The 22,451-nt window shown below is 42.5% G+C and overlaps 1 protein-coding gene across 5 annotated transcripts in view; it reads right to left on the reverse strand.

Annotated features, from left to right (window-relative positions):
- Window positions 1-22,451, reverse strand: part of LOC138453515 (CD209 antigen-like protein C) — a 347,556-nt gene that overhangs the window by 145,021 nt on the left and 180,084 nt on the right. For 3 of the 5 annotated variants that reach the window (XM_069606444.1, XM_069606434.1, XM_069606458.1), the window contains exon 4: window positions 19,431-19,493. The exons of the other annotated variants lie outside the window; for them this stretch is intronic. In XM_069606444.1, coding sequence (XP_069462545.1) covers window positions 19,431-19,493 — 63 coding nt within the window. The remainder of the gene's footprint in view (window positions 1-19,430; window positions 19,494-22,451) is intronic. 5 annotated transcript variants of the gene reach the window in all.

A 22,451-nucleotide genomic window follows, 5' to 3' on the forward strand; every position in this document is an offset into this window, starting at 1 on the left:
TCTTTCTTGAAAGTAGCAGCTTTAAAGTTTTACTGCGTTTGTTAAAGTACATTTTCTAAACAAACACAGTAAAACTTTAAGACTGCCAGTTTCGGGGAAAGACTTCCCTCACCTCTCTGCTTAACAAAATGCAAGTGCACACCTCAAGGTGTGCACCTAGGCTAAAATATAGGAGGGGGCTAACCCTTCAAATGTTGGGATAGGCACTAACTTCAGAGAGAGTGGAGGAGTGGCAAACTTACTTGTGTAGGGGCATCTAACTTTTTACTCATTGTAATGACACTATTCTAGTGTATCTTCAATGTTACAGTCAGTTAACTCTCTCCTTTAAGTCTGTCAGCACCCACTTCTTGCAGATCCTGAAGTGTGAACATGACAGATGGTGTGCAATGAAAGACTCAATATCAAACAGCACAAAGCAGAGTGTGGGGCAGTACTCTGAACGGCACAAGCAATTTCAGTGGCCGGGAACAACAGGGGAGAAAAATGTAATGTTGGTTCAACCACAGTTAGTCTGCTATACTAGACTCTCTGGTGCACTGACTGGCTGGGGAGACTATGGCCCTGATTCACAGAGTGTTTTCCAATGGGGTTTTCTTTGCCATTTTAAATTGCTTCTGTTAATTAGGTCCTATGTCTGCCTGTCAAATCAAGTGATACAAGACTGGGAGAGGGCCAGTGCAGCAATAAAGCAATTCTTGTGTTTAATAATATTTATTAGAATAATAACAACATGAATGAACAGAAGAAATCTAAATTGACAGATATAAGTCAAGTTCAAGTAAGGAACATTTATATGAAAATACGGTGAAGCTCCTAATTTAAAAGCTAACTATATGGAGAACTTGCAGAAAAACGAGGAATAACTTACAGTTTATACAATGAGATCTACTATGAAGGAAAACAAGTTTTTGCAAAAACAGACACAGGGAGACAGACAAGGGAGACAAACAAGAGAGGAAAGAAAAGGGGAAAAGGGGAAAAAAGGGGGGATGTGTAAATTACCAATATAACAAGAAGAACATTTGAAAACATTCCAGATATACATTGTGAGAGTGGCTGGTTACAAGCAAGGGTTCATGAGCCATGTGAAGAGGCATAAAAACAATCAAGATATCGAATGAAGAATGACCATTTTACATTGTATTTGAGGATAGAGTCTTGTGAGTTGGCCATACATTGTTCTATTCTTTGAGTATGACAAATGTTGTTCCACCAACCTTTAATACAGAGAGAACGTGCATTTTTCTAATTAGCAGTTATAAGTTTCAAAGCGATAATAATAAATAAATCATACAATCTCTTGGATGTTTGCAAGTCCTGGCATTGGATAGCAAGACTACCTAAAACAATATTCAAAAATGACAGTGGGACATCAACCTTAAAGATACATTTTAGAAATTTCCAGACATCTTGCCAAAACTTATAGACAAATGTAAAGTTAAAAAACATGTGTTCATAAGAAGTCGGGGAATGTCCACAAGTCCAACATCCATCATCAGAGTTATTCCGAGATTTGGAAAATTTGACAGGTGTGATAAACGCCCTATGTATAAAGAAGAAAAAGTGTTGAGTTATGTTAGCTGATACAGAAATGTTTTTAGTTGTAGAGAATATTAAAGACCATGAGTGATCATCTAGGGCCAGTCTAAAGTCCCTTTCCCATAACAGACGTACAGGTTGTGCTACTATCTTTGTATTAGGGCTTTGTAGATTTTTGCAGCACTAGAGTTAGGGGATGTAGTTGTCTGCAATAGTCGAAGGATCTCAGGCGAGAAGATATTGGAGGAGCAATGGTGCAATGCGTCAAGACACACATTAACCAACTTGTTGTAAAAATTAAAATCATAATTGGGGATAGAGTATAAGTATCTTCATTGCTGAAATGGTAAAATAATTGGGCCATTGATGATTTGTTGAATAAATCTTATTCCTTTTTTAATTCAGGATTTCCGATGTAGAATTCTGTCATTGATAAGAATATTTTTGTTATTCCAAAGTAAGGGAGATAAATTGTTGTTTAAAGTTCTGTAATTAGGAAAAAGGAAAACCTTAAAAGCTGCAACAAAGGCCTTGACGGTTTCAGATAGGGTTGTAGAGGTGTGGTTAAATAGATAAACGAGATCCGCAAAGTAGTATGGGTGAGCTTTTTTACCGCAAGGGAGTGTCTGACGTAGAAGAACAGTTAAACCAACATAGGGACTGTTTTATCAAAAAAGCTGAGTGATAAAGTTTAAAATCCGGGAACCTAACCCCTCCCATTTCGTCTGGGGCTTTAAGTTTGGCCACCACAATCCTTTTGCATTTGCCAGGGCCCGATATGAAGTTAAGGAAGATGAATAGATAGGTTTGAAGAAAGAAAGAGAAAGTAGAACAGAGAGAAGCTGTAAATAATATAGGATAATAGGGCCAAGCATCATTTTAATAGTATCGAGCCAACCCCACCAGGAAAGATAAAGAAGGGACCATTTAGAAGTAAGATCTTTAAGTTTGTCTTGTAAGATATACATGTTCAATTTAATAGTATCACATATTGTGGGGCAAAACTGATACCTAACTATTTAATACAGTCATTTCACCATTTTGGGCCAAAAGAATCTAGAATCTAGTTCATGTTTAATACAGAAGGAGTTAAGAGGTAGAATTTCAGATTTTTCTTTGTTGAGGTTATACCCTGAAACTTGACTGAATTGGTGACGCGTGTCAAGCAGGTGGGGTATATGTATCTTAGGATATTTAATAAAAATGAGAACATCATCCGCATAAGCTGCAATCTTAGAATGTGATGGCCCATTAGGGATTCCTGGAATATTTTTATTCATTCTAATAAGCTCTAGTAATGGTTCCAACGATAGGATGTATAAGTGGAGGAAACGAGGGCAACCCTGTCACGAACCCCTTAGTAAGGAGAAGAAGGAAGAAGAATGATCGTTAATGCACACAGAGGATTGTGGGCAAGAATAGAGCAGTTTAACTAATGAAATACATTTTTCACCAAATCCGTGCCAATGCAGAGATTGAAACATGAAGTCCCAACTAACACGATCAAAGGCCTTCTGTGTTCCAAGGCTATGGCCGCATACCCCTTTCTATCTTTTTTGTCCTTAGAAACAATATGAATGGCATCTAAAAACAGTCAAACATTAGAGGATATGTTGTGTCCTTTAACATAGCCCACTGGGTCTGACTTAATCAAGGTTGGGAGGGAAGATTCTATCTTGTTGGTAAGAATTCTAGCAAAGATTTTACATTCCACATTAATTAGGGATATGGGTTGATAATTACTCGCCATGTGTGGTCCTTATCAGGCTTAGGGAATAAGATGAGCAGGGCTTCCGAAAAAGAACCCAAAGAGGATTTATTCTGAACAAAATAGGTGAATAGTGACATAAGTTTAGTAGCTAGGGATTGAGCTAGAGTGTTGAAAAATTCAGCTGAGAGACCATCTGGACCTGGAGCTTTGTTACCCCCTAAACCCCTGATGGCTTGTATAATTTCAGAGAGTGTGATATCATTGTCTAAATGGGAGAGATCAATCTGCGGATAAGAGTATCTATTCATATTGTTGAGGAACGATGGAATATTTTCAGTAGGAATAGGAGTATCAGGGGTATATACGTTTTCATAGAATTTTTTAAAGCAGTCCAAGATTTCCCTGGGATGATTTTGGAAAGTGCCAGAGGCACCTTTTATCTGAGATACATAAAACCTTTCTTTCCTGGTCTTCAAATATGAGGCAAGAGACTTATCGGCCTTATTAGAAGTTTGATAGATTTTAGTTTTATATTTGAGAATAGTACTGGCTGTAAGATTGGTAAGTTCATTGTTGATTTGGCAGCGTAAAGCCATAACACAATGAAGATTAATGGTGTTGGGGTTTTTGTAGTATTGTTGCTCAATTGATGAAATCTTAAAATAAAGATCATCAAGGTGTTTTTTACGCATTGTTTTTCCTTTATTTCGTACCTGAGTAAGCCATGATGTGACACAGCCTTAAAAGCATACCATTTGTTTACCACTGAGGTATCTGCATCCTGATTTTCATCATAATATTGTTGCAAGAAAGATTGGACAGACAAAATGAATTGTTGGTCATGTAAAAGATCATTGTTAAATTTCCACCGTGGAGAGGGCCTACTTATATCCTCAAACATAAAGGAAGTACTAACAGGGCGTGATCAGAAATGATGATATGAGAAATGGGTGAGTCAACAATAGTTCCAGTGAGAGTTTTGGAAATGAAAATGTAGTCCAGGCAGGATAATGTGTTATGAGGAAGTGAATGAAATGTATAATCAAGCTGTGTGGGATGCAAGAGTCTCCAAGAGTAAATTAGATCAGTTTCAGTGAGGCACCCTAGAAAAGCTTCATGGGATTTAGATGTTTTAAAAACACAACTAGATTTCCTATCTAAAAATGGGTCAAACACCTGATTAACATCATCACACATAATTAAGTTATTAAAGTTGTTTGTAAGAATATTTTTTTTTAACAGATATCCAGAATTGGGTGTCAGGTTGTGTGGGACCATAGATGTTAAGGATAGAAACCTCAAAGGGGTCAATCAGGAGCTTGACCCATACCCAGCGACCCTCAGCATCCATACTCCTGTCCAGAATTTTACATAACAGTTTTTTGCTCAGCAAAATTACAACACCATTCTTTTTGGCAACTACTGGGCTGGCCACCACATCCTCAACCCACAAGGATTTAAACTTCATAACCTTCTTAGATGATAGATGTGTTTCCTGTAGGCAAGCTACAGAGGGTTTACATTTATTCAGATGAGATAAAATCTTACACCTTTTAATGGGTTGTTACAACCCTTAATGTTCCAAGAAACACATTTTTAAAAAGTCATTTAAAAAGCATAATGAAGTTAGAGCATATGTATGAACCATAATAAAAAATTAGCAAGTATGACCATGTAGAATAGAACGTTCATGAGAGCAATAAATCTCGCAAGAAAAGCAGAAACATTTAGATATCTCCAATGGAAAGATTGGAAAGATACAGGAGGACAACACATGAGGAATATAGGAAAGGGAAGGGAGACCTGATATTAAGCAAACCATACTGAGGTGAGCTCACAAGATAAGAAACATACAAATGCAATGCAACAGGCACCTCAGCATGAACAAAAAATGAAAAGACAAAGAAATAAAGATGAGGCTGGGGAGTAGAGAAAAATAAAAGGATGAAAAATATAGCAGGAGCCAGTGACGCCAACTAGGCTGCCTAAAGGAAAAAGACAGCACGTAGTGAAAGAGGGGCACAAGTTAAGAGAACATTAAAATAATCACTGCATAAGATGAGGATATGTAGATTGTGAAAACAAATGTATGCAAGATAAAAAAGGAAGGAAAAAGAAAAAGACTCAAGTTCCAGCTGAAGTAGAAGGATCCACCGGAGAAGTAGTGTCCATACTATCCATTTTGATAGAACGTAGAAAAGCCCTTAAATCAGCAGGATCATTAAACATGGCTGAGCAGCCATTATGTGTTACTTTGACAGAGCATGGGTGAAACAAACCATATCGGATGTTGAGTTGCTTCAGAGCTGGCCAAAAAGACAGGAATTCTTTCCTATGTAAAGAAGTATTTTTTGCAACATCTTGTGCGATGTACAGTTTGCTTCCATGCCAGAACAGAGATTTGTTTTCCTTAGCTGTTGAAATAATGAGTTGAAGTTGCGAAAATGCAAGTAGATAGAAGATAAGAGTTCTGGGAGGGGGATGAACAGAAGCCGAGGCAATCCGTTGACCAACGCGATGGGCTCTCTGAATGTTGAAACTGGTGTCTACGGGTAAGTGAAGAATGGTCAGCAGTAGTTTTTGTAAGAAAGCAATTGGATCTGATCCCTCACAACCCTCTGGCAGGCCAGAAATACGAAGTTGTTGTGTCTGCTTCTATTTTCTAAGTCCTTGTTGTGTTTTTGGAGGTCTTTTAAAGATTTTTGCAGCAAAACCACCCTGGGAGACAGGTCTTCCACAACACCAACCCGCCTCTCCACCTCATCCATACGCTCTTCAAAGCATTTCCATCTATCGTCTAATTGCTGTCGTTTTTGGTTTGTGGTCTCAATAAAGGGCTGCAAAGCTCTAATTACTGATAGATTTGTCTCAAAAGTAGGGACTGAAGTGATGAGCGGGGGCGGCGAGTCACTTTTGGGCCTTTTCAAGTTTGTGACTAGAGCATGGAATCCTTTGTAGCAGGAGTGGAATTTTGGTTATTTTTATTGGAAGCCATTGACTGTGTGCTAAGGCCACAGTGATAGACCAGAAGGCAATTGAACCAAGACTTTGCAGCAGGTAAGAAGCTTAATGAGGCGTGTGGGAACAGGCCATTTGAAATGACCACAGAGTATTTATTAATAGTAGCAAGTGCAGAAGATGATCACAGCAAAAAGAAGCATATAACTTCCTGCAGTTGTAGACCCGGCACTATTGAAATAGATATTTCGTGGTTGAAAATAAACAATATTGAATTTTACACAGGAAGGTTATTTTTCCGCAGTTAGATGAACCTCTGTGTAAGGTTCAGCAGGCAAAAAGGCTTTCTGTGTTGTTACAAATTTCAATTTCCCTGCGAGACCGCATTTGTTGTCACACTGGACACCAGATGGAGGCCCCTGCCCGAGAACCTTCGAATGGCCCACGTTGAGACACATTCATTGTGAACAGCTCTGCATTTGCTAACATTGCTCCAGTGACTTGATGGCGTATGTCACAGCTTATTGGCCTAACTAGCCTCAGTTGGCATTTTGGCTTTCCAGGGACACTTTCCCAGGTTTTCCGCTCGATTACGCCGCGCCCAGTTCCCTTTGTCTGAACTCATTATTGATGCGCATACCGTGTTTTGGCCAACGGCAGAGTGCCAGGGCAAGACTGGTTTATGGAGGTTTGCAACACCCCAGCACCATCGATCATTGATGACTTCTGTCACCCTGATGAATTTCCACATAATTGATATAACTATGAAAATGGAAAGAAACATGTCGGTCTTTTAAGTGGCCCCCTCTTGGTGTGGCCCTAATTGTCAATTAATATGACTTTTGAGCGTTCCTAATTATAGGACATTCCTTTTAGTAATTCAGTACTTGTCACTGACTGGAATTTGAATATGGTGCTATAATATCTTGTGCAATTTGTCCATTTGTGTTAATGTATTTTTTGTGTGCTTTACCATTGCATTTGAGGTATGAATTTCAGATGTGTATGAGTTCTGGTATGAATGGAGTGATTGGTGAATTGTATGGGTCTGGGTGTGTTGCACATTGTTCTGAGTAATTTTTTGGACATTCATGAATTAATTAATTTTTTTCATGGATTACATTTTATTACTTCAATGTTACATGAAACGTTAGGAGTTTTTATAATTCTTATGAGATATTTTATTAAATAAAATAATATGTTCTATTGAATTTAGGATGTGAATTGAATTCTTTCATTTCCTATTTTGTGATGTGGTCTGTACTGATTCATTTGTATTTGTGACCACTTGTGCTATTTATGGTCAAGTCTTGCCTGTTCACCCAAACAAGTTTCTATACCTCGGTCTCCTAGTTGTTCTATATATATAATTGTTGCTTCCAAGCACGACCGTGTGTATATCTTTTTGGTTGGAGTCCCTCATTTGTTTGTTGGTTACAAAACGGGTAGCATATCATATGAGGTTGAAAACAAATGAGGAGGAGGGGATCAGATTTATCCAACTGTAGCAATTATATAGCAGGTCAATGAGAGAAGCATATCAGGGAATCATATGAATGTATTAGTATAATAGAATAGAATAGAAAATAGACTATATTAATATTGAAGAAGTGATTGTAAGCATCCAGGGCTGAAAGAAGGAAAGACCGAAGTTTTCTCTCATGTACCTCCTTTTTCAGTGATATTGTGGTAAAAATAAGTGAGTGTTACGTTGTGCCATGGCTTGAAATACCATCAATAAATGAAATTCCTAAAATAGCAGGGCAGCGGCAACGTTAAACTGAAAATTAAATGATAAGGGAAAAGGTGAGGTGGTAATGCGCTTTACACCCAAAACAGTAAGGCACAATGATGAAATTGTTGATGCTTTAATTGAAACAGGAACAGCCGACACGTGTTTCGACATGCAGGTCGTTCTCAAGGCTGAATTAGTTTTGTGTACACAAAGCCGAAAGCAAATTATCATGTTACAAAACAAAATTGGATATGGTCAAAGACATGAAAAATTAATGACAAATCAAGGATAAATACAAAATATTACAACAAACAACATTAAAGGTCATAAATATTGCACATGTAAAGATATATATATATATATATATTAGTGTACCACATACCCGGGTTGAAGAGTTGAAGAGTGGAGCAAAGGAGGCGAAGACAGTTGCAAAGAGAAGAAAACAATATGATAAAACAAATAAAAGATCATGAGTAATGGAGTGTATGGTTATGTAACCCTCAAGTATATTAACATGTATTAAGAGCTAACTGAAAATATACTTCATTACAATATATAGTAAGGGGTAGCTGAAGAAACCCCATAGGATGCACAAATCACCGGAGCCAGCACTTGTGCATAGCAAGCACCAATCACCTTAATAGCAGTAGTGTAAATAATAACAGAACCACTAAAATCAAATCGATACCGCATCAAAGTTGGATGGAACAGGAGACGTGAACAGAACTGCTCAAAATCCAGTGTAAGCACACATGCTAGTAAAATAAGTAAACCACTTACCAAACGTAAGTCAATTGTATTAGTGTATTCTTAAACACGCTCCCTGTGCTGGTATCCAAAAACGTATAATATAAGGACCCAAGTCATAAATCAAAACAAATCAAGAATTGACATATAATAGCACAATGAAACCACATTACTAATGGAGCGTTTGAGTAATCAAATGGGAAACTGGTAACCCATGTCAAAAAAGTGTAGGCGCCACAATGGCAGTATCAGTATATAACCTGTAGAAAAGTTAATATTGTAATCACTAGCCACACCTAATAGCAACAGAGTATATAGACCACGGATAATTATGTTTTCGCACAGAATGAGAGAATTTAAGTTGGAGATTGCCGCCCCTTTTCCCCCTGTTGGCCTTCATCAGTCCAATGAAACGCAAATCAGAAACATGGTCCATCTGGTGTTCCAACTGCCAGTGAATGGCCAAAGATAATTTGGGTTCCGGCATTCTGAGACTGGACAGATGCTCTCTTATTCAAATTCGTAGCTGGCGAATTGTACTGCCCACGTACAATCTCCCACAAATGTAGATAATGGCATAGACTACATAAGTAGTCTTACAGTTTATAAAATCTCGTATGACAACCCGTGAACCAAAATTATCACAGAAGACTTGACATTTTGAATAAGCCAATGGGCATTGATTACAATTACCACATTTGAGGAAGCCACCTGGTTGCTGTAGCCAGGTGGGGGTCAATGATTTGTTGTCCAGAAAAGAAGGACTCACCACATTTTTTATTGTGGGCGCTCTGGTATAAGTAAATTTGGGTTTAGGTGTCAGATATGGTTGCAGGTCTTTGTCTAGTCTCAGAATAAGCCAATGTTTGGCTCCCATTTTGTACAAAAGTGAAGAATCATCGGTAAACGGAGTAATGATAGAAATATATGGAGGGTATACCTTGGACTTGGTTGGATTGGTCAGGAGGTCACATTGGTTAACATGAGTAAATTTAGAATATGCTTTTTGAATAACAGAACTCTTGTACCCTCGGTTGAGGAATCGCTGATTAAGGATATTGCATTCCCTTTCATAATCTCTAGACAGTGTACAATTTCGTCTGGCCCTATGAAATTCACCCATTGGAATGTTGTCAATAGTGGCACGTCGATGATTACTCTGAGCAGCCAAGATTGAGTTAACCTACTGGTACTGGTGTACAAGTTGTTCCCTTCGATAAAGATATGCAAATCCAAAAAGTCAATTTGATGTGTGTCACATTGGCCTGTAAGGCTGGTTTCAAAAACAATTGGTATTAGCATAAGTTAAGAAATCATAAAAAGAAGCTTCAGAGCCTTTCCAGATCAAGATGATATCATCTATAAAACGTCGCCACATTGCAATATTAGGAACAAATAAAGCTTGATTAAGTATATGTGTTTCCTCATAAAAGGCCATAAAAAGGTTAGCCAAAGAGGGAGCAAATTTAGCCCCCATGGCCACACCCCTCGACTGCAGATAAAACTGGTCATTAAAGATGAAAACATTGTTCGCAAGCACAAATTGCAGAAATTGCTTAAGCATAGATACATGGTCAAGATAAGATGCTGAAGTGTTCCTGAACACATAGTCTATTGTCTGCAAAGCTAGATCAGGATTAATGTTAGTATAAAGTGCAACCACATCAATTGTGGGCAGCAGGTAGTCTGATTCCCATGTAATGGCTTGTAAACCTTGAAGGATGTGGGTACTATCACCTATATAAGATGACATTAGTACAACAAAAGGTTTAAGAGCTTCATCCAGATATTTGGACAGGCTTTCAGAAGCCCAATTAATGCCACTCATGATGGGCCATACTTCAGGCAAAGCCTCAAAAGGTTTATGGATCTTCGGTAGAAAATACATAGTAGGTATGGTAAGGTCAGTATTCAGCAAAAATTGTTTCTCATCGTCAGTTAAAAATCCTTTGCTATGCCACATATCAATTAGCTCTATGAGGTCTATAACCACACGCTTGGTAGGATTGGATTTAAGAACCTGATAGCAACCAGGGGTATTTAGATGTTTACAGCCCATAGTAATGTAGTCAGATGTATTGAGAATTACAATATTACCCCCTTTATCTGCCTCTTTAATAGCAATACCTGGGTCATCCGCTAAATATTGTAAGGCTTTCTTTTGGTTGACTGTAAGATTGCCTTTGGTATGTGATCTGTTCTGCTTATCCAAATATGTGTGGATGTCTTCGGTTAATGCTTGATTAAAGGTCTCAATGACATTGTCTGCAGAAAATTGAGGGCTGAATTTAGACTTGGTTTTAAGTTCCTTAAGATTCAAGTGCAGTGGATTAATACTTAAGTCTTGTGCAACTTTAGGCAATTGGGAACTGGTTTCCTGATCCAAAGTGACCAAAGTCTCAATGACATTTAGATCCCCAATGGTGAAGGAACTGGGGGGATCTGGTTTAGGCTTAGGATTGTACATAGTAACTTGGGTAGCAAAGAACTTTTTCAGCTTTCATTTCCTCAGAAATTTAAACAAATCGATCTGGAAATTCACAAAGTTAGTACCAATACTTGGAGAAAAAGATAGACCTTTATTCAATGCAGATTTTTCATCATGAGTCAGAGTACGATTTGAAAGATTAATCACTAAGTCTGGATCCACTATAGACCCAAACGTTTCTTGGAACGAGTTAAGATCCCTGGACGGGTTGTGTCCTCGTCTGAGCTTCCGCTTCTGCTGCCGTTTGCCCCCCGCTGCCCCTTGTGTGCTTGGTATAGTTGGAGTAAACACAGTTGGATTTTTGGTAAATCGAACTTGTTTGATGTTGGCAAATCTGACGTTGCCCTTTTTGTAGCGTCTCATTTCGCCCAAAAGAAGTTTCCCTTTCAGATTCGGAATTACACCAGATTGAGTCTCATTGACATCTGATTCGCTTGGTTCCGTTTCCGAATCAGGATCAGAGCTAGAAGGAGTGGTGTTAGTTGAGGGCGATTTAGAATTTGAATTAATATTGTCGTACTTAGGTTGAAAAGTATAGACTCTATCTTGACGATAGTCCTTATCATCACGGAAGTACTTACGAAATTTGCGTAATTTGATTTCATCTTGGTACTCGACCAAGATATCATGCATCTTCTCGAAATTCTTTTGTTTAGTCCCACAGTTTTTTCTGAAAATGAAATGATCTCACATCCATTGTAAGCAGTCATAGACGTGCCGTGAAGGAGGAGTCGCATATGCCTCGACCGGCACGTCACAGCAGGAAGGACGCCGAAGATTCTTTCATGCGAGGCGGCATGGATAGGAGCTGCCCACGATCACTGTTCGAGCAGGAGCTCCGGTGTGCTGCAGGAGCAGCATCGTGCCCCCTTCCTGATTCAGCTGCATGAGGTAAGCCTCCTGGCTACTTCCCCGAACGCAGCGTGATTTCTGCATTCTTGATTACTTTTAGCTCTTATTGCGCAGTAATCACCCCCACCACCAGTCACTGTATGCCGTTGTACCTGCTGCTTATATAATTCAAAGCACAAACAAATGTGCCAGCAAACATCATTCCACCATTAGCCAACACGTGGCTTGATCCGCTCCAAGATGGCGGATCCTCGTTTCCTATCTGTAGCCACAGCCTGAAGCTGCACTGCCTGCCGGCCGCCCCATTGGCTGAGGCTCCCTTCTTGGCCACCAACCCGCGACCGGAGGCGTGAGCCGTCCCACCTCCAGGAAGGCCCACAACCGCAAGGCTAGTGCCTGTCCAAGCCTGTCCTGGCCTACCCTGATGTCTGCCAGATCCCCTGCCCAACTAATGCTCCACACCCACCGTCACCAACTAAAGGTACTGTACTCCACCCCTTGGTGGAACCCCCTCCGAGCCAAACAACACTAAAACTCTTTTGCACATAATGATAATGGCGGCAAGGGCCAACTGAACAGCCCTGCAATGACCCTGATTGGCGTACCACCCTCCACTCTTGGGCCTTACTCAAACTCTCTAATGCTCTAAACACCAACATTTATGTAACTCTTCCACTGAGTGTTCCACCCAACCTGCACTGTGATGGTCTCTCCCCATCCAAGAATCGCAGCCTACCATGTCTACCTCCTTCCTAGCATTTGTAGCCCACTGTGTTGCCTATTCTTGCATCTGTAGCCCATTGTGTTGACTATACCTAGCATTTTCAGCCATTGTGTTGACTATACCTAGCATTTATAGCCCATTGTGTTGCCTATACTTATATCTGTAGCCCATTGTGTTGCTTATACTTGTATCTGTAGCCCATTGAGTTGACTATACATAGCATTTGCAGCCATTGTATTGACTATACCTAGCACTTGTAGCCCACTGTGTTGCCTATACCTAGCATTTGCAGCCATTGTGTTGACTATACCTAGCATTTGTAGCCCATTGTGTTGCCGATACTTGCACCTGTAGCCCATTGTGTTGACTATACCTAGCCTTTGCAGCCATTGTGTTGACTATAGCTAGCACTTGTAGCCCACTGTGATGCCTATACTTGCATCTGTAGCCCATTGTGTTGACTATACCTAGCATTTGCAGCCATTGTGTTGACTATAGCTAGCACTTGTAGCCCACTGTGTCGCCTATACTTGCATCTGTAGCCCATTGTGTTGAGTATACCTAGCATTTGCAGCCACTGTGTTGCCTATACCTAGCATTTGCAGCCATTATGTTGCCTATACCTAGCATTTGTAGCCCTTGTGCCCAACTCAAATCTAGCAACTGCCAGCCACTTGCACCCTGCGACTGCCTAGCAATACAGCCAAAACCCAGCCTGCCATTCATTATGTGCCGGCTCCTCCTATCACACAACACCACCTGACTACTTCCTCTACTCACCTCCTTTGCCCTCACCAGCGTATGCAGCCCCCCCACCCAACACGTACCCTGCATGACACCCATGCTCTCCATGGCACACCCAGCCAATATGCCGACTCACCCCCCGCCCCCACATAATCCCTATTTGAGCTCACCTGCACTGTGGCTGGAACACTTCACCACTAGACCTACACCCAATCTACCTTGCTCAGCAACCATTAAGAATGCAAGACTGGGTTCAAGATTCCCCCGCCACACCCGTGCACCCCAGAGGCTCTCTCACCCTCGCAGAGCCCTCCATCTACACAATTTCCCCACAGCAACATCATCTCACAGTCACCAACACCAAACAACCCACCCAAAGCACCTCTAATCAAAGGTGCCTTGATTAATGCCAGGTTACTCCCCGCGCACGCCTTAGACATTGCTGATCTGATTATAACCCACGACCTTGACTTCGTGGCCATAACTGAGACCTGGCTACATAGCACTTCTGGACCACTACTCGCGCTCGCCATTCCCGCTTGTTACACTATTATCAGATGCGACCGCAATACCAACCAAACTAAAGGCGGTGGTGTTGCATTCATCCATAAAATCTCCATCGCCATCAGAAGCATTAAAGGCCTACAAATCCCATCCGCATAAGTTCTCACGGTCAAACTCCCCATCTCCCCCAATCAAACTGCCACACTCCACCTCATATATCGACCACCCGGACCCATTTCCACCTTCTCAGATGACATCATGTCGATCATTGCCGATAAAGCCAAAACCAAATCACAAATCATCTTACTTGGCGACTTCAATCTCGGATTCCAAGACCATAATGACCCTCCAGCACTAGCCCTGGCTAACACATTAACCGATCAAGGTTTCACCCATCACATTATGGAACCCACCCACTCCAAAGGACGAACCTTCAACTGGCTAGCTGAATCTAACTGCTGCATCTACCTCAAGAACAACACTCCTTGCGCATGGTCAGATCATCACACAATCATCTTCAATATCAAAACCACTGACCTCTGCCCCAAACAAGAACCTGCCCCCGCCACCGAGACTAGAAATAAAAGAGACATCACTGAGGATAAACTACTCCCCCTCATCCTCCCGCTATTAAATAACATTGCACTCACATGCACGGATCCCACATTCTAGGATATGGTGTGCCAAGCTAGTTGTGTTATGTGTATTCTTGTATTGTGATATGATATGTCACGATATGTAATATTATGTCATTTAGACTTTTGTTGTCACCTGAACATTTTCCAAATAAAAAAGGTCAAAGATTCTGCAGAGAAGCCAACCATTGAACATTGAATGTTTTTTTAATTTTTTTATGGTGAACTACCTTTTCAGATGGTCCGACTATTAGGATATGTGGCGGGGATCAGGAAGAGATAAGTTTTGTATTAAACCTATAGGAAGAAAAAACATAACTTCCATCTCTCCATTCACTAGCAATGACAGTTGCAGGATGCTCTTTCTTTTCTCTCTAAACTCCCGTCCTCTTGATATTCCGATTGTGGACACCTGGTTGTGTATGTTTGACACGATCTGTCAGTGAGTCTGGGTGTATGGGGTGATTGGAGATCAGAAGAGAAAGAGATACAGGGATTTATGGGCGAGATGGGAGTGAGTGTGTAGATGGGGAGATAGGCAGGTAGATAGAATGCTCAAGAGTCAAGAGCAAGAAAAAACAGAGACAAAAGTGGAGGAGAGAGAAAAAGGTGAAGAGAGAGAGGTAGAGAGATGGAGTGAGAGAGTGGAAAAGAGACACAGGGACTCATGGGCTAAACTGGAGAGAATGAAAAGCTATGGGTACGTAGATAACAAGAGAAAGAGAAGAACAGGAAGCGAGAAAGAAAGGGAGACAGAGGAACAGAGAATGGGAGATGAAGAGAGGGAGAGAGAAAGAGAGAGAACGAGGGACAGAGAACTAGGGAGTGAGAGGAGAGAGAGAGAGAGAGAGACAACCAGTCCATGCTTAAAGCCCTGAATGCTGCCCCCATCAAATTGAGGAGACCCATACCAGACCCCACCTCAACTTGTGGTTCACCCCTCACCTAAGAGAACTCTGCAAAGCCAAATGCACTGCTGAATCTCATTGGAAAAGGTGCCCCTCCGGCACCAACAAAGACCACCTAACCATTGCCTCCCTTAAGTACAAAGAGGCCACCTTCCAGGCAAAGAAAGACAGATACAATGGCCGCATCATGGAAGCCAAATCCAACACTAAAGAGCTCTTCAAGATCCTCAAGGAACTTGAATCTCCTGCAACCCCCCAGATACATGTATCAAAAACAACTTGTGGTGTACAAACATTCAAGATGCCCTACTAGGTAAAATTACCACGCTCCAAGCCAAAATTAACGCCAAACAATCGTGCCTCTGAACTGACACCCAACCCCCTCCCACTCGCATCACCCCCCCCCCGGCTCTACTCACAAGCCTTTCAGCTTCATAGCTCTCAGTACATCTGAAGTTGAAAACATCATCAATAAGCTCAAGCCAACCAATTGCCAAGGCGACCTATGTCCCGCCTCGACCATCAAGGATGCGGCACACGAACTAGACCCGTTCATCACCACCTTCATCAACACATCCTTTAAAACAGGCATTGTCCCCAACAATCGAAAAGATGCATGGGTCATACCACTACTTAAAAAACCCACTCTCGACCCAAGCACACCCACCAATTACAGGCCCATTACCACGGTCCCCTTCTTGCTTAAAATCCTTGATCGGGCCGCTTACCTTCAGATTCAGGAATACCTTGAATCCAATAAACTCCTCGGCCTTAGGCAATCAGATTTCAGACCCAGGCACGGGACAGAAACAGCCCTTATTGATCTGAAAACACAAATTGAAGACCTTAAAGACAAAGGGAAACTTGCACTACTGCTACTATTAGACCTATCCGCAGCCTTAGGCCTTGTTAACCACCGCATCCTTTGTCAAAACGTCTCATCAACCGCTAACTTCTCAGATGCTGCCACCTCTAGGATCAGATCATTCCTTGACAATAGATCCATGCAAGTCTTTCCTTGTCAGCGGCCGCTAAACCCTCACCTGTCCCCTGCGGTTTGCCTCAGGGCTCCTGCGTATCCCCTACACTATACAACGTGTTCACCAAACCTCTCTTTGATATCCTTGACTATCTGGGCGTCACTTACACAAATGATGCCGATGACACCCAGATACTCATCGCTATTACTGGAGACTACTTGGCTGACACCAAATCACTGAATGACGTATACCTAGTCATACAAGCCTGGATGGCTCAAAACAAGCTATATCTTAATGATGATAAGACTGAGCTCCACATCCTCGGCTCACGCTACCACCTCAGTAAACTTGATCCTGCTTTCAAGTCTTTCACCATTGACGGCAACATCATCAAGGTTTCTAAAGACACTAAAACCCTTGGGATCTACCTTGACTCCACTCTGTCCCTCTCCAGACAAACCAACTCAGTTACATCTGCCTCCGCCTGCACATGCAAACTGATTACTGCTTGCCGCCCCTTTCTCTCCATGGCTAACTGCATCATTTTAGCCAGAACCCTTGTCATGTCCAAGATCGACTACTGCAACACGCTCTACCTGGGCACCAGCCAAATTAACCTTAATAAGCTGCAGGTCACCCAAAACAACGCCATCAGAGCAGCTCTCAACATTCCTAGAAACAACCATATCTCAGCCACCAGACGCAACATGGGTTGGCTCTCAGTAGCCCAAAGAATCTCTCTAAAAGCCTTGACACTTACCCACAAGTGTCTCTCCAACCAGGCTCCAACTTATCTCTCCAATCGATTTGCACCTCGCAACTCCATTCGACGGCAGGGATCTGCACAAGCCAATTGTCTGACACTCCCCAAGTTCAAGCGACAGAAAGCTGGCGGCTGCAACTTCCCTGTACTAGCAACTAAACTATGGAACACACTTCCTCCCACACTCAGGTCCGAACCCTCCCCGTATGCCTTCAAACGCAATACTAATCTGTGGCTCCTGAACAGTTACAACTAACACCGTCTCCTGCTCCATCTCTGTACTGCTAATTTAGCCATCCTGCATATGACATGTATATACTTACCTCTGTAAATATTGTAAGTATTTTAAATAGAGACTATACCTTGATGTACTCCATGCCGTTCTATTACATGTCTGCTGTAACCTCTCATAAATTATGCACCCAGATGCCCATGGGCAAGGTGCGCTCTACAAATAAAGAAATTGAAATTGAAATTGCAGATGCTCGAGTGATGTTGCGCCGCTCCTTGTGACAGAAAGCAGGAAATGGAAGTAGGAATCAGAGCGGTACGCTCCTGAAGCAATAACGGAGTTCAAGCTGACTGAAGGTATGAAGAGAAAAGTTCAGGAGTATAAGATAATGCCTTATTTACTTAAGGTGAGGACGGAGCTAATGCTCAGGCAGCCATCTTTCTCTGTGCCAGAGGATGCCCCAAAATCAATAATGCAATTCTATGTGACTGTATTGGAGCCACTAGCACAGGAGCACCAGGGAACACCAATTTGTCCCTACACATATTAAAATTGGCCTATTATAAGAGTGTAAACATAATCACTTGTCCGCACTCCAATTTTTGCAGTTGAAGTCTGGTTGAGATTACATTATTTGCCCGGGATCACACACTTACGCTAAACAGCAAACCAGGAATTTTAACCACGCTTTACTTGGAACAAATATTTAGATTTATGGGTGTCAAGACCTACAATAATTCTGTCCTATATAGTTTACTTGCAAAATACACAAATTGCATAGTAAAGCATCATGACAACATGTACATCCTTATAGCAGCATGTTGGGCCAAAATAATATCTGTATACCTTTATTTTTCCACATGCTGAATGGAAAACTATAAGATGCAGAAGGCAAAAATATATTTACCCACTTTATTTTCAGCACTTTAAGACACACAATAAAATAATTTGTGTCATAAACTCACTTAGGTTTAGAGATTCGTCACAAACCTCCAGTGTGTTGTTGTGCATGGTTTTAAGGACATTCAACTAAGGACATCAAAGCAAACTTTGATGTTATGGGTATGACCACATTTTCAAAGGGTGCTTTATTGTGTTGCTTGCTTTAACTGTCACAGATTTGCAAGGTGACTGGTGGTCTATCATTTGGAAATTCACCATCATGCATAAGAAAGGCTGTGCTGCTGATGACAAACGAAACGTGTTGTCGAGTTTATTACGGCACTGACTCCTGAGCCAGGGATGCAGCCTGTGGGTCTCAGGGGGGCTGTGACTGTGGGAAACGAGCGGTGCTTGTTTACAATCCGAGCCCAGCAGATAGTAGAAAATACACCCAGAAGCATGTTCCTTATCCTTTGGACTGTTAAAGGGCATGAAAGCCCCACCCCATAGCTAATATTTCGGGGATGGGAGGGTGGGGGGCTTTCGCCCAGTCAGCTCAATGATGTTGCGCGTCTGGTGTATAGTCCGCTTCCTGGCGTCAGGGGTGCAGCCCACCACTTTCTGCACGCTTGGGACTGGCTTTTGACAATCTAAGGAAACGTTTGTTGTCCCTCTCGCGCCTGCAGAATAGGTGCTCAGAACTTTATTGAAATAATACTATAAACGTTATAGACAGGGTAAAAGAGAAAGCAAAAATAGAAGATTCATTTTTTTTTTCTGTAGATAACATTATAAGACCAAATTTGCTGGCTGCTCTGGGTGGCAGCAGATAGGCCAGGGAAACCAAGCCAATACCCAAGGGTACCCGTGGCGACGCCGACCTTTACAGTCCATGTTCCTAATAATCAGTCATGGAAGAGTAAAAGAAAAAAGTAGTGGGACAATGTTAGCTCTGCCACACCCCATATTCTGCCCACTCCCCGCATTCTCACTGTCAGCCCATCCCCACCATTCAAACCCCATACCTGGGTGCTTCTTTGCCTCCACTCCACCCTGCAACATTGTGTTTTGCAACAGTTCCAGTAAGACTAAGGAAAACACAATTGAAGAAAATGGATTTAAATTATCACCATTAGTGTGTCATTGTGTTCCACTCAGCATGAACCTTCATACAGCCTCCCCTTCACCACCCACAATTTGCACCTCTTAAAGAACATGGCCAGCCACAAGCACACCCCTCTCATTGCCTGCAAACAAGTCTGAGCCTAAAGCGATTGATACGCAGATCACAATCAACCTGGGCATTTTGGCTGTTTGGGAATGGGTTTTGTATCCCAAGCAGACAATTGAAATAAAAACTTTGCTTCCAGCACCTGAGAGATGGCCAGTGCAATGTTCACTGGCTTGATATCAACAGGGCACAGGTTCGAATTCCGAATAGGGATGAAGTAAAAAAATGTTATTTAAAATAGTTGCCCTCCTGAAACGGTATTGTGGGTAGCATAATTAAGTTCCCGCCCAGTGTCTATATTGCACATCAATCATCAAAATGAAGATAAGAGGCGAGACGTGAGCAGCACCCATCAGTGTTGTTTCAAGTCTGTTGATTTATTCAGAGCGTGTTGCTATTCTTGGCTCGTGTGTCACGAGCACTGGTTCGCTGTCAGCTTGTGTCCTGAAATATAGTCAGGTTTTTCATCTTAATCGTTACTAGGGTGGCCAACTTTTTGATATGCTTTTGCGGGACACTTGCCCACAAGACGTTGATGACGTCACAGAATCATTCACGCTTGGCCCGCTCCATTTGTAATTTAAATGTGTTAATGGCTCTTAACACCTGGCTTAAAGCAAAGCAAATGGTTTGTACTTGGGAGGTGGTGGTCACGTTTTCTAACTGCAAACATGACCATCACGACCCCAGGAACAAAGCATTAGCATTGGAATGAAGACAGGTGTCAGAGCGTTAGCAGCTCCACCTGCAGGCTGAAAAGGAGCTGGGGCCGCACAGCCGCCCAGAGAAAGAAAGCAGCAGGTGGCAGTGCTGTGATGTGTAGACGGCCACTTCAGTTTGCAGGACTGTGCTGGACGCAGGTTGTCCGGACTTGCTGTCTCCCGAGAGTCACACTCCTGGGAACAAAGCAAGTCGGGACAACCTGCGTCCCACACAGCCACTCTGCAAACTGTGAGACAGAGTCCGCGATTATCAGACAATCACGCAAAATACGGCACAGTTGGCCACCCTAATCGTTACATTCTGGCAATTATAAATCATTAAAATCATCTTTCGCAGTTCAGTTTACAAGTTTTCAAAGGCTCGTTTTTCTCACAGACGTGAAGCTCACGAATCATTTAAACACCTAGATATTGAAATGATGGAGACGCACTTCTAATGGTAAGTTACGATATGCTTTATTGTCCATGGTCTGCCGCGCTCTTAGGATCAGTAAGACAGTATGGATGGTAGGAAACAAGGCAACATGTACACAAGTAGGAACACTGGACTTCCCCACACCCATCTACCAGCCACTCTCACTCCAACTCCCCCAACCGCCCCTAACAGAACCCTGATGCCACCATGCTCCACAAGGAAGCAGTGACATAATACCACTCAACACAAAGGACACAATACTACACTTCCCCCTCCCTTGAAGATTACGCAACACTGGAAACGCAATAAAAATGGTGACCAGCATGGGGACACTACTTCACCTATGCCAACATGCACTTCACCTTTCCTACAAAGAGGCCGCAATGTAAGCAAAAGGCAAGATAAATGGAAGAACAACATGAAAGAACCTTCCACCAGACCAACCCGGACCAACGAGATGCCAGGAATCATTTCAAAAGTGTGCCACGGAACACCCACTCCCTCCTTACACACCACAAAACAGAAGTAACTCACACCGACGTGGAAAAAGGATAATGATGCTTAGGCCACTCACCTACCTTCTTAGCTCTACCTCTTCCTTCCTGCTCTTAACTCTTAGATCAAGGCCGTCACTCGCCCGGGCATCCGAAGAAAAGGGCTGACAAAGAAAAGGGCAATTCCTTTTTGGACCTGTTCAGACCAGGAGGACCCAGGGCCCGACCCCCTGTTCAGACAGCAGGTAAGCATGCACCAACATGTGTTTACTCCCTCTGTCCCCACAGGCCATCCCCAACCCCTCTGGTCCCCCTGTGAAGTTCCCTTGCGCCCCCATCCCTTCTCGCACACAGGTGTTGCCTGTTTTGCTTGAATTTTCTACTCTGGCCCCTGCCCCCTTTGCCCTCTCTCAGCCTACTCTGCAGGTGTCTGTCCTGAAACATTCTGGTTTCACCATCACCATCTTGTGGCCAATGCTGGATTTGACTTTTATGGACTTTTTCACCCTTTCTCAACTCTCATGCTGAACTTCCTTTGCATCATGCTGTTCCCATCTTCATCTTGTATCCTGGTTTGCAACATTATGGCCCTCATTACAAGTCAGGCGTTAAGGGTTTAACGGCGCTGTCGGCGCCGTTAACCCTTAACGCCTGATTCACACTTTAACGCCTGCTTTTTGCAGGCGTTAAAGTCCAAGGCGCTAAGCGACCTTGGTGCTAATTACGGCACCGTAATTTACGGTGCCGTAATTAGCGCCTTCCCCATCCCCATTATGCCCTATGGGGCAAAAATGGGAATGGGGAAGGGCAAATGGTGAATGGGGAATTACCGCCCCACTCACCTTGGAATGGGCGGTAATCCCGCCATCCACCATGGCGGAATCTGGCATGGACCATGGTGCTAGTAGCACCATGGTCCACCGCCTGACTTGTAATGAGGGCCTATGTGTTACTACTGACTTCTGCAGTTGTATTTGCTCTCCCCTCTTGCTTCTCCAGTCTTTTTCACTGCTTGCTCCCTGTTCTCTCCTCCTCTCCCTTTCTCCCTTTTCCTATCCCCCCCTCATCTGCTCCTCCCCTTACTTTCTGATTTGCACTTACTCTATCTGAATTGTCCCTGGACCTAGTATGATAGCAACCTCGTCTGTCTCCTTCCCCCACCCTCCAGCACTATCTGAAATGTT

This window comes from Ambystoma mexicanum, chromosome 1p (genome assembly GCF_040938575.1).
Source record: "Ambystoma mexicanum isolate Mex_15411 chromosome 1p, UKY_AmexF1_1, whole genome shotgun sequence".
Taxonomy (NCBI): Eukaryota; Metazoa; Chordata; class Amphibia; order Caudata; family Ambystomatidae; genus Ambystoma; species Ambystoma mexicanum.